This window comes from Ips typographus, linkage group LG4, assembly GCF_016097725.1.
Source record: "Ips typographus isolate SLU linkage group LG4, UJ_Ityp_2.0, whole genome shotgun sequence".
In the NCBI taxonomy this organism is placed as follows: domain Eukaryota; kingdom Metazoa; phylum Arthropoda; class Insecta; order Coleoptera; family Curculionidae; genus Ips; species Ips typographus.
In genome coordinates this window covers 2,233,852-2,247,589 of record NC_138425.1, presented here as the reverse complement: position 1 = coordinate 2,247,589, position 13,738 = coordinate 2,233,852, and the positions used below count along the sequence as shown (strand labels likewise).

The 13,738-nt window shown below is 35.1% G+C and overlaps 1 protein-coding gene across 1 annotated transcript in view; it reads left to right on the top strand.

Annotated features, from left to right (window-relative positions):
* The window catches only part of LOC145727754 (uncharacterized), a 152,029-nt gene that overhangs the window by 84,002 nt on the left and 54,289 nt on the right, over window positions 1-13,738 (top strand). The window contains exon 3 of the mRNA XM_081977571.1: window positions 13,168-13,234. Within this exon, the coding sequence (XP_081833697.1) occupies window positions 13,168-13,234 (67 nt within the window). The remainder of the gene's footprint in view (window positions 1-13,167; window positions 13,235-13,738) is intronic.

The window sequence follows — 13,738 nt, the reverse complement described above, 5'->3', positions numbered from 1 at the left end:
TTTTAACAGTGTGAGTATATCTTAATAAAGGCACATAACAGCAATAACCCTACACTCTAGGCACATTAAATTTACTGTTAGAAAACGAGAAGGGCCAGACGTAACCTGATGAGAATGTACGGTACCTGAGGAGTCCCTGGAGTGACCGCCGCGTCCATTTCTGCAGGCACTAACGAGCGTCCTCCTTTGCTTTATAATGAGAAGTTGCCAACATGCGGAATAATTCCTGCTGGAGATGAATAGTGGTCGCGTTGAGCCAGCCTGCATTTGCAGGTGTGTATCTAACAACAAGTTTAATGTCGTAAAAGTGTTTCGTTCCCGTCATGATTTAACGTGTTTCAAGTCTCCACTACCAACTACTATTCCGATCCAAGCTAAGTGGGGGAGGCTTATGAATAGCCCTCATCAGCTAAATTTATTTCCTGGTTTTGGCGCGATTTGTACCCGACTTTAGGATATAATTGCATAAAGAAACGGGGCCTTACTAATAGTGCTAATTGACGTGAATAAAACACATAAAGCCCGACTCAACAAGAAAGGGGGGCCGCAGCGAACGTTAATAACGGGAAAGGTTTTCTCCTCGGTGTGTAAAATTTCCGACACGTTTCCAAATTTCTTATTAAAGCCCGACTGAAATCCTCACGCACGTAATCTCGGGAAAAAGCCTCCACGTTGCCCTCCCAGTCAATTTTCATCAGTAAATATTGAGTTAATCCGCCGCTTTCGCAGTACTGTATCAAGAGTGTCAATTCGTTTCGGCAGCACTTATTAAAACAAACCTGGTCTTGATGCTTCTTATCCCGCATACACGGATCCTAATTAAGGATGTCTGTCTTTTACCCTACAGGCGATAATCTTGGAAATCGCGATTCAGGACCGTACTCTTATTTATTTACCTACGTTATTTAATCACAAAGCCTGAAAGACCAGAGGTGTGACACTTTCTTAAATTTGGGCCCATATTATACAGGGTGGTCCAGTTTTAAGTGTCAATAATTTACCATTCAATAGTCAATCAAAAAATAAGTTGACTTGCATTATGTAATTTTTCTGAAAAACGTTTCCTAAGATACAGCCCACCAAATTTCAATTTAAGAAATCGTTTTATAGTGTAAAACTGAACATTCAACACTTGTGAGAGTCCAAATTTGTACTGAATAGTCTAAAAATTTGTTATTAACTACTGGGAATAGTCTTATAATTCGTTTTCTCAGACTGCCTTCTTGGTAAAAACTAAAAACAGTCCGGAAATCAAGACAAAGATTGTATTATACATGAAACTCATTTTTTGCTACTAAAAATAATCTAAAAGTTGATTTTTAAGGCTAGCACTAACTTTACTAGGACTAAAGAGAGTCCAAAAGTCTATTTTCAGGACTTTAATTAGTGTACAACTCAATTTTCTTAAACAATACTAGAAGTAAATTAAATTTTCGGACTATTCTACTTCTCAAGACTAATATCGTAGCATTTGGTACCAACAACTTTTATTACTGAAGAAACTTGACTTTTGGAAATAGTCTTAAACTCGATTTTTCAGTCTTAAAACGCACTAAAAACAGTTTGAATTTCTTAGAGATACTACAATTTATTGCACCTATAAGTGTAGAAATTTAATAGTAAAGAAGCTAAGCTTAAGTCTATGGAGAATGTAAAAATTGTTTTTTTAAGTTTGCTATGTCAATAACTTCGATTTTCCAAGCTGAAAGCAGTTTTGAAACACTAAAAATGGTTCAGAATTCTAAGAAAATGAAAAGCAAAGTAAAAAGTACGAAAAGTTAATTTTCAAGATAATTTTTATGAATCTAATGTCAATGTACTGTATCTAAGACTATTTTCAAGACTAAAATATTGAAATTTGTCTTCAAATTATGAAAACTTACTTCAAATGCAAATTTTAAGCTTCTGATGTCACTTTTCATTAGTTCAGTCACATTTTGGGGTTCAAGTCAATTTTTAAGGTTTAAATGTATGAATTTGTTGTAACAAATTCTTGAAAAAGTAGTTTTTATGTCTACAAGTCAATTTTTAGTATTCGATTTGCATGAAAACTGGTACAAACACAATTTAAGCTTCTGAAATGTCTATCTAAGTCTTTTAGTTTGTCTGGATACTATGAAAACTGGCTACAATAATATTTTCTAAACTTCTTAAGTGAATTTTCCGTTTCCAAGACAATTTTTAAGTTGGGTTGGGTTAGTTTTGGGTCTTTGACCGTAATAACGTGTAATAAAGTGCTTGTTCCAAATTTGATCAATATTGCTTCAACGGTCTGACAGGTATGACAAAAAAAAACGATTTTTTAAACAGAAATTTGAAGGACTGTATTTTCCTTAGGAAGCACTTTGCAGGAAAATGACATAATGAATGTCAACTTATTTTTTAATTGGCTATGGATTGGTGAATTATTGACATTTAAAACTTGAGCACCCTGTATAAACAATAAGCTTTCACTATATTTATACACTGAAAAAAACTTAACCATTATAAAGACAGTAAAACTATGTAGTGAAAAAGAAAACATAATATAACTTGCGTAAGGTCTGTCTGGGATCCTAGTCATAACTTTGACAAAGTAATCTGGAGTTAGTTAGAGAGATTAAAGAGCTTTGGCGAAAGTCGGACACAAAATAATGCCACTGGGCGGTAGAGAAATGCCGATAGTAACTCAAGCTGACACCCAAATTCGCAGACACATGTTGGATGTCATAAAAGGGGGTTTGGGTGAAGATACATGGCACACCTTAAGACCTCGATGGCTCTCTAGCGCAGCGATTACGTCTACTTTACCATGTCTGTCGGAAATATTAAGGGCGGTTATTTATTACAGTCTCCGCTAGGTTAGGCTGTAGGGTTTTGTTCAATCACTCTACGAAGCCACCATAAACTTTGTCACTTTTGTTGTCTGCGAGGCTGTACCGAGGCAGAAAAGTTCCTCAGCCCCTCGTAAAGTGCCAATAAAGATCTGTTCGATAAGAGCGCTTTGTGTCAGAAAACAAGCTCCACGCTAATGTAACGCCACTCAAAATATCTAATAAAGGAGCTTTTTGAGCTTACGCAGTGTTAAAATGCAGTAAAAACCTGAGCCCCGGGCGCTTAGTATGTCTACTTTATGTATCGCGGTCTATGTCGGTGTTTAGCCCCCTTAAGAGGCGTTTTTGCGAGCGCCAACACACTATCTTTATTATTTTATGATTATAATGCACTTGGAGCTAATAATTTACCCCCCGGTCTCGACTTTATTTTGGGATTCGCGCGATTTTTAACGTCCCTGTTAAGAGCGAAAAGGCGACTTTTTATCGCATTAATGTGAGAATTTTATGATCCTCGCTAACGAAACTGTTGCTCGGGGACTCGATAGCTTTAAGCTCATTTTTAATGGACCAGATAACTTGTTCACTGTTTTTGTTTCGTTGAGAACCGCACAGTTTTGTTTTTAAATACTGACAGTGATTTTTTGATTTATTTAATTCCAATAAAGTCGGTTAAACCTGACTTACATATTACTCAGATAGTACATTTTATCAGGATCGTATTTAAGGTATGATCTTAAATCGAACCACACCTAAAATTTGGTTAAATTATGAATGTATTTTCAAGAGAAAAGTAGAAAAATTTGGCAAACTGTGTGAAAATAAGTGTTAGCTATTGCCTTAAATTTTTAAGAGAAAAATAGAAAAACCTACTTAAAACTGTCAGAGGCCTTTAGAATTATTTTGAAAATGCCAGATACTCCTACATACTGCTAAAAGGGTCCTAAATTTTGTTAAATCTCTCAGAGGCCTGGAAATACTGCTGAAAGCCTCCCAAAAAGACTTGTACAAAGATCCTTAACCTTCCATAATTATTATTTTTTAAATTCCCCAGAAACTCATTTTGAAAATGCCAGATACCTTTAAATACTGCTACCTAACATTTGCCAGAACTTTCTACGGGTGTCCTAAATTTCCTGAAAGTGCCAGAAGTTTATAGAATCATTCTAGAAACGCCAGAGGCCTTGAAATACTGTTGAAAACCTCTATAAAGATCCTCAAACTTTCAAAATTTTTCATCGTTTTGAAAATACCAGAAACCCTTGAAAGGTTTTGAAATTATTGACCTGGCTAAGATTTTGCAGAGAGGAGTAGAAGAAGGTTATAAAAATGATTGTGCTGGCTAACTGTCTAATATTTTGGAAAGAAAATTGACCAGAAAATTCCCTACAACTTTCATTCTTTACCATTATTTGTAGCTCCGTAAGTAACGGAGCTACCCTCACTCAAAATGGAGTTATTTTAAGAAAACGAGTTTGCTGCATCCAGCCAATTTTTGGCCTTGTACCTCCTTAAGGAGGCCCATAAGAGCAAAAACGTATTAATACAGTCTTGTAGGGAATAAAATTTCCTACAACTTTCCTTCTTTACACTTTTCTGTAGCTGCTTAAACAACGGAGATACGCTTAGTCAAAATGGAGCTAATTAAAAATAAACAGTGTAGTGCATCTAGTCACTTTTTGGCCTTGTAACTCCTTAAGGAGGCCCATAAGAGCAAAAACGTAATAATACAATCCTGTAGGGGATAAAATTTCCTATAACTTTCCTTCTTTACACTTTTCAGTAGCTCCTTAAATAACGGAGCTACGCTCACTCAAAATAGAGTTATTTAAGAAAAAACTGTTTGGTGCATCCAGTCACTTTTTAGCGTTGTAAATCCTTAAGGAGGCCCTTAAAAGCAAAAACTTAAAATATTATTCCTTACAACTTTCATTTTTTACATTTTTTTGTAGCCCCTTAAATAACGGAACTACGCTCCAGTCAAAATGGAGCTGTTTCAAAAAAACAGTTTGGTGCATCCAATCACTTTTTGGCCTTGTAACTCCTTAAAGAGACCCTTAAGAGCAAATATAACTTAATACAATCATGTAGAGGATTAAATTCCCTACAACTATCATTCTTTACATTTTCTTTGTAGCTTTTTAAATAACGGAGCTACGCTCAATTGACTTTATAAACTCAGAGTTTCGCTTGTGATTTAGCATAATTTAAACCGTTTAGCAAACAGGTTTTGAGAAAATATTTGCTATTGTGTAAATGCCTGCTTAAATTGAATTTCATCTTTTAAACTAAAATATATTGATTTGCCTTTATGATGTTTTTGTTAATTTTTTGCTTTATCAGTTGTGAAAAAAACAATCATATGAATAACAATCAAAAAAACATCTTCGACGACCAAAAAAAAAATGGCATGGCGTGTTTCCCCAGTTCACGTTGAAAGAATTATTTCAAATCCATTTAACGTGGGAGTCGGGCGTCGCTTATGGCAGTCACGAAAAAACTTTCGCCAAACTCAAATAATCGCCAACTTTTTCTTGGGAGACGGTATCGATTTTCTTAAGGTAGAGGCCGCAATGGCCGCCTGTCCTACTTCTTTTCCGGACCAAACAAGCCGACAGTTTTAAAACAAATTTTGTCAACAATACAAAAAAAAATATGCTACTTTCCATATTTGATTTCGTATTTTTCCCTCTTTAGTCGCTTTCATGCCTAACGCGTTTCCCCTGTTTCGTATCCCTGAACCAGGCATTTTCATTCATATGCTCCTGTTTGCAAATAGCGCGGACCTCTTTTTCCCCATAAATTTATTTGCACATCGCGAAATCGCTCCCTGATTTATTCAAATCGTTTAAAAAACAATTTTTTCGCTTTTCCGTTATGAATATGTACGATGCAAGTTTCGTATAGTGTTAGAAAATGGTCGTCTTGGCTTTTGTTTGTTGAAAATCTGAAACTTAATCATTGGGGAGGTTTTTAAGCGTAAAAATTTCTAGAAGGGTCGCATATGTTTTAAACGTACTTTTTAATATCGTCCACGAGAGAAAAATACAAAACCGTGTCCGGTTGTCAAACTGACAAAAGTTCGGGACAAACAAGATAGGCCCCCGGACGGACAATGGTCCTTTTTCCGTTTACGGGGCCTGCTTTGTATGCATCAGGGGTGTTAGTGTCTCGAGTATTTTTGACATCTCGGGAAAATGTTATCTTTTTATTCGCGTCTGCCTTTCACGTCGGCAATTATATTGTAAAAAGTTTTTGTCGACAAGACAATGCCCCGTATCCTTTTTCATTATGCTCGGACAACCGTTTTTATTTTCGTTTTTTCCTCAAGTTTTCATTGTTTTGTTTTATTAAATGCGACCTTAATCTGTCAAGTTTAATTACTAAATTACAACCTTCCAAACAAGAAGAATACAGTGATTAATAGGAAGTCCACATGTGTAGTACTAATCGCAGCACTGTGGGGACAGTTAGTCAAAGAAAGTGGTTTTTGATTAACGCAAATATTCACATATTGGCCTTATTTTGATTAGCAGGATACATAATGGTGTTTTTACTGTACAATTTCCTATCCAATTATATGTCACGAACTCAATTTTCAAAAGCTCATCGCCGGAAAAATAAAATAAGGTCGTTAAATCTGTCGCGAGCCACCCCGAAAAAAAGAAGTGAAGCTTTTTATTTGCGTGTCTTTTATCCCGATAAATATCAACATAAAGCCGGCCGAAGAATAAAATAAAAAGCCGTAGCGTCTCCCCCATCGGCCATAAATCTCCCGAAACATAACAATCACAGGTAATAATGTTATAAAGCAGTCCCGGATTCCATTTACAGGAGCATTTTTCCAGATCACCGACGAAAAGGATTCGCGGAGGCCCCTAAGTCCGATTTATTTCGTTCGGGCCTCTTAGACGAGACAAAATGGTGATGGGTCGTAGAGTCGAGAAACACTTGGCCCCATTACAAGGCCATAAATTTCAGGGGGCGAGAAGGCAACACACGTTGCCCCCGTACAACGAGAAAACCAGACAAATTAGTAGTTTCGTCGCCTTTTCCGACAAAAACGCCGTTGACGATGGGGGCTTAGTTTTCCCCCCTTTTGCGCGTCCCCGTATATCATTCTGCTAAGTGTTGGTAGTGATTACGCAATCCCGGGTTCTTATTAATTTGTTCATTGCCTGGCATTTTTAAATGGTATTATTTTAGTAGCAGAAATACATGGTCTCCGTTATTTTGAGCCTCACCATGAGGGTTACTTGAAGAAATACCAGGGTCCAGTTCAACAAAATACCGATTTTTGATTGCCAAATTTTCTTCTTTATAACGTGAAAATAACAAATTTGAAATAAGACGTTTTGTTTTCTGCTTACCATCCTCATATAAAATGTGTATATTTTCGATTGTTTGTTTTGGTTCATTTTGCAATTTAGTAAAAATAACAAAACTTTTTTTTAATAAAAGGTACCTTGAAAGTAACAACTCAACAATGCTCTTTTACGTATTTGATACATACTCACGTGATATCATTGTCATTTTCAATTCTATGGTCATGTGACACACTGTCAAATGATGTCACAAAGCCATTTCTGACCTTTAAATCAATGTTGCCAAGTCAAAATATTTAATATTTATTATTTTTTTGATATACCTACCATATCAAAAAAATAATCAATTTACATAAGAAAAACAAAATTTATTTTACATTATTATACAGGATATACAGGTGTGGTAAATCCAAAACCGACCATAGGAAAACCGCGTAACGGACAGAGAAACGTACATTATTGCATGCGCGGGACTAAGACAAAAACCGAAAAAAATATCAAGTAGGCTATATTTTCAGCGCGCTGTTGCCAAACGCCAAGTTATTTTGCCGACGGTATTTGAGTGATACTTGGCGTTTGGCAACAGCGCGCTGAAAATATGGCCTACTTGATATTTTTTTCGTTTTCTGTCTTAGTCCCGCGCATGCAATAATGTACGTTTCTCTGTCCGTGACACGCTTTCCTATGGTCGTTTTTGGATTTACCACACCTGTATACCAATTAATTAATTCAATAAAATTAATATAAAACATACTTCAAAAATACAGATTTTTATTTTTTTATCATGGTTTATTTGTTTAGACAGATATCACCTGGTTTTAGAAGATAATTTAGCTAGGCAGTTACGTGACAACTGTCAAAATAACTGTCATAAATCTTAGAAACACGTTTTATATTATAATAATTAATTAATACTAAAACTAAATTGTATTTTTGAACACTCTGCATTTCCGACATTATTCACATTTGGACTAAGTAAGTAAGTTGGGTTAGATTGTCTCAACAACATTGTGGTAGCATTTTTTCCCATCACTTTAGGGACACCTTGTATATTCAATGTTATAATTCAGGCGATAGTTTAGACTGTGTTATTTTGCACCTGATCTATCACATTCAAATTTCAACTTAGCTTAAGTTGTACTTAAAATCGACTTGGAAGTGTCAGGAAAATAGCCATTAGACATTTTAGATCAGAGAGCGCTGCGTGTCACCAACTGACCGTTCGTCACATGATCACTGTGTTGCAAATGGCAATATTGTCACGTGATCTAGTGTTATTGCACCAAACTGACTTAACGAAGTTGGGATGTTATTTTTATGGCACTCTTATACACGAATTTGTGGCACCTTGTATAGACTAATTTTCTAACTAAAAAAAATATTTCAGCTAGAAGATTAAATAAGAAAAAAATATTTACAAATACTTCTGATAATTTTTGTAATAAGAACATATTTTTCTGTCCGTCAGGTTGCAGATATCTTTCAAGTACATTTATTAGCGAGTAGGCGAACGAATCCTTTTCGGCGAGGCCGCAATTTTCATTCAGCCTTAACAAGATAAGGTACCGTAATGGCACTTTAATTAGACTAATGGCAGAACCAAACGTTAATTAGCATTCAAAGAGAAAAGCCAAAGTTAGATGGCGATTTATAGACATCAGACTTAAGGGGATATTTCGGCGCAGATGCGACCGCCGATATTATTAATGAAAGCTCACGATCCCGATAGAGATCCAGCCGGGGCCCTTGTTTAAAAATTACTTTTTTGCGCCTACGTAACCGAACACGACGGTGAAAAGGGGACGATTTTCCTAAGTCGACTGTGAAAGTGTTATTTTATGAGTGATTCCATCCAGGAACAGCCAGACACAAACAAACACATAATTTGAATAAACATTTCAGACGGCACGAGTTAAAGGAAAGCATCCACTTTCTGGCCAAGGTATCATGGAGGCCAAATAACCTGGGGGTTTCCTCGTTGTTCTACTCAATAATACGTTATCGTGCTTGGCGGACCCGAAGTAATGCACTTGTAAGCAGCTGTTGAGGCACTCGGAAGATCGCCAAGAGCCATCTTGGGGTCAACCGACCTAAATCTCGAAAACGTGAGAATATTATTTGAGGAACGATTTTATGCTTGCTTAACCTAGCATTCGAGGTATAGAATAATAAGTCATTATTATTTTATAAACAAAGCAATAAATTGATTCTGCATTCTGAGCTGTTGATAGTTGGATTATTTTAATTGAAAAATATAATTTAATTGCCTTCAGAGTACTTCAACTACTTTGTTTAACTGAAAGGAATACGGTTTATTTCTGTTTTAAAGTTTCTCGTGCCTTAAATTTATTTTTATTAAATTTGTAAGTATCAATTATAGGAGACAAGACTTGAGAGTCCCTGAAAAAGAAAGAGATTTTTATCTAATTTAGTTTTCTACCAAAACGTTAGAGAACCATTTTGTTCTTAAAGAAGAATAGATATTTGCTAAGTGGAGAAGTATTTGTTTACTGGGCACCAAGTGTCTCAATGTCTACTTATAGAACTACCTCGGGCACAAGGCAAAATTCAGGGAAATGTTAAGAGACTAGAGTTATTTTCCGAAAACTAGGACTACGGCTGTGAGTCTCTGAAAAACAATTTCCACCTTCTGAAGTTTCTTTTCCTCGACAAACTTCAACAAAAGTCTAAAGGGATAAAGATGTTTGATAAGAAAAATTAATGAACGCAGTGTTTACTTACCAGACTTCAATTCCTTTATACAGGGTGGTCCAGTTTTAAATGTCAATAATTCACCAATCCATAGCCAATTAAAAAATAAGTTGACAGGCATTATGTCATTTTTCTGAAAAATGTATTCTAAGGAAAATACAGTCCTTCATATTTCTGTAAAAAATCGTTTTTTTTTTGTCATAACTGTCAGACCGTTGGAGCAATATTGATCAAATTTGGAACAAGCACTTTATTACACGTTATTACGGTCAAAGACCCAAAACTAACCCAACCCAACTTAAAAATTGTCTTGGAAACGGAAAATTCACTTAAAAAGTTTAAAAAATATTATTTTAGCCAGTTTTCATAGTTTCCAGACAAACTAAAGACTTTAGTTTTGAAAATTGAATTAGAAAAGATTTCAGAAGCTTAAAAATTTTGTTTGTAACCAGTTTTCATGCAAATCGAGAGGCTTTAATACTAAAAATTGACTTGTAGACATAAAAACTACTTTTTCAAGAATTTGTTACTACAAATTCATACATTTAAACCTTAAAAATAGACTTGAACCCCAAAATGTGACTGAACTAATGAAAAGTGACACCGGAAGCTTAAAATTTGCATTTGAAGTAAGTTTTCATAATTTGAAGACCAATTTCAATATTTTAGTCTTGAAAATAGTCTTAGATGCAGGACATTGACATTAGATTCATGAAAATTGTCTTGAAAACGAACTTTTCGTGCTTTTTACATTGCTTTTCATTTTCTTCGAATTCTGGACTATTTTTAGTGCTTCAAAACTGCTTTCAGCTTGGAAAATCGAGTTTCAAGACTATCTTCACCAAGTTATTGACATAGCAAACTTAAAAAACAATTTTTACATTCTTCATAGATTTAAAATAGCATTCCAAGCTTTGTCACTATTAAATCAACTTCTAGACATCTCAGTGCTAAAAATTCGGGTATTTCTTAATAAACTAGACTGTTTTTAGTGTTTTAAGGCTGTTTTCAGTGCCTCAAATCGAATTTCAAGACTATCTTTACAAAGTTTTTGACTTATCAGGCCTAAAAGCCAGTGTGTCCACTGACCATGATCTTGAAAATGTTATTTCAAGCTTCTTCACTATTAAATTGACTTCTACACTCATAGGTGCAATAAATTGTAGCACCTCTAAGAAATTCAGACTGTTTTTAGTGCTTTTTAAGACTGAAAAATCGAGTTTAAGACTATTTTCAAAAGTCAAGTTTCTTCAGTAATAAAAGTAAAAAATTTTGGTACCAAATGCTACAATAATAGTCTTGAGAACTAATTTTTAGAAATAAAATAGTCCAAAAATTTAATTTACTTCTTGACTTGTTGAAAGTTGAAGAAAATTGAGTTGTACACCAATTAAAGTCTTGAAAATATACTTTTGGACTCTCTTTAGTCCTAGTAAGGTCCGTTCTAGCATTAAAAGTCAACTTTTATATTATTTTTAGTAGTAAAAAATGATTTTCATGCACAATACAATCTTTGTCTTGATTTCCGGACTTTTTTTAGTTCTTGAATGCCAGTTTCAGACACTCAACCAGGATGACAGTCTGAGAAAGCGTAAGACCATTCCTAATAGTAAAAAGTACGTTTTTAGACTATTCAGTACAAATTTGGACTTTCACAAGTCTTGAATGTTCAATTTTTGCCCTATAAAACCCCCTTTTATTATTATCACTGGCCAATAATTTAATTATTTACATTATTTCACATTAAGTACCTAGTTTATGGATATGTGAGTAGGTGAATTAATTAATAATATCTGACTTGCTTGAGGTGTAAAATAAAATTATAACTCTCAATATATCATTATTAGAAAATTAAATACATAATTAAAATGCAAAATATGTCTGCAATAACATGGCATTTTGCTTTCCTAAATTTTCAGATGTAATGTAAGAATAAAGTAATATATTTATATTATTATTGTAAATTCAAGATAATTCAATTACTTTTATTGAGTAATTTTGACAGCTTTGTCTGCATCCAACTGAAAGAGAGCGGTGTCTTCTTAAAAGGGAAAAAAATAAAGAATGCCTCACACCAGTCGATAAGGTCAGGTAACTGAATCTTGGTGCGTGAGATGAAATTTTAAATACCCGGGAACGCAAAGATTTTTCCAGTCACGCACTAAAAGTCTCTAAGACTAATAAGAATTACCTTTTTCCTGGCCTTATTTGACCCCGCAAAGGGAATTACTTGTTAAGATCAAATAAACCGGGGTGCCCCTGCTTGTCGGAAAACGAAATTGCCAAAAGTGTAAGTGGATAACTTTTTGCCGAAATATTTATAGGTCACCCGGAAACTTTACCTGGCAGATAGATACGAAAATAATTAGCGTCATAATTCTGCGCCTATCAGGACAGACCCGCGGGTTAATCAGTGTATCCCCGAACGCATATATTACGAAAGTAATTTAGTAATATGACAAGATAAATACAAAATCCGTACAAGTTAATCCTGCAGCGCTCCTGGTGCCGTCCTCCAGGGAGTATCGGTCTAAGACAGCGGCATCTCATTTATCCTGCAGGACCAGCAGGAGGAGCCGAGCTAAAGCGCCCGTTCTACCTGGAGAGCTCAATTAAAAACCGATTAATTACTGAATAGCTAAAATCGAACTAAGTTGTCGGGCCCTGCCAGAGAGTATGATTTGTGGGCGCCGATATTGCTTGTTATAACGGTCTGAAGGTCCACCCATTATCATTTGTTTCGAAATTAATCGTTGTTAAATTGGGTTTGTTACTACAATAATGTCTTTTAAATCTCTCTATTAACTCTCTTGCAAAAAATGAAAAAAGTTTTTGGGGAAAAGTGCAAATTATAACCACAAAAAAGGAAAAACAAAACCTACTTTTTTGTTGGTTCTGATAATTGCAAATCAAAAAGGAAGTCTTACAATAACGTTATTATCCAGACACTTTTGGCTTGTTAGTTCCTAAAAATTGATATTTCTCACAAAGGTCCTCTTAAAAACAATTTCATATTTAAAACTGGACAAAATCCTCGATTGTTCACCGAAGCGGGGAATTTTTGGACGATTTATTTGGAGAACAGTAACCGTGTCCTCGGGCCATATATCCTAAATGACTACAGCAATACAATGTTCGTTACGGCTACCCTCGATGTGTTACGACTGGCCCTCACTTTGCTCTAAAAAGGGGGGATAAAACATTTTTATTTGCACGATAAATATCAGTTATTGAATTTGCGGAGACCGCGTTGCTTTATATGCTTGATTAAAAAACCACAGTGGAAACCTAATACGGAATTTATGCATTTTTTGCAGGGTCAGCGAGCTGGTGATGTTAGGAGTCGTCCTAATGTAACTACCCCTACTGCCACCCTTCCTCAAGGTAAGTAATTTCTCTCAACAAAACAAAAAATTCTGTTAATGCTACTTTAACGCAAACCTAATTAATTTAATTGAGAAAACAGTAATGTTCAGCATTAAACTTTCAAACCACCTTCCTCATTATCATCGAGTACTGCATTTCGACTTAACGATCGCGCACACAAATTCCATCGACAAACTAATCAAAGCACGCTCAAATAACCATAAAACTTTTCTAAAGCTAATAGTTTTTGTTTAGAGAATCATCTTGTAAGCACTTTGCTCGATGTCAATATTTAAGGAGACATTAATGCCCCATCGGCATGCTTTTAAAAGGTGAGCTTGATTAATGCTTATGTTTACGTTTCCGGTAACAGTTTTCCTGAAAGACCTTTTATCACGATCATTTGCTTAAGATTCAGTTTTTATTGGTATTTGTGGAAGTTTCAGTACGGCCACAAAATACTGAAAAAAACAGGAATATTTTTTATTAAAGAAAAATTGTTGTGAAAGAGGCAAAATATCG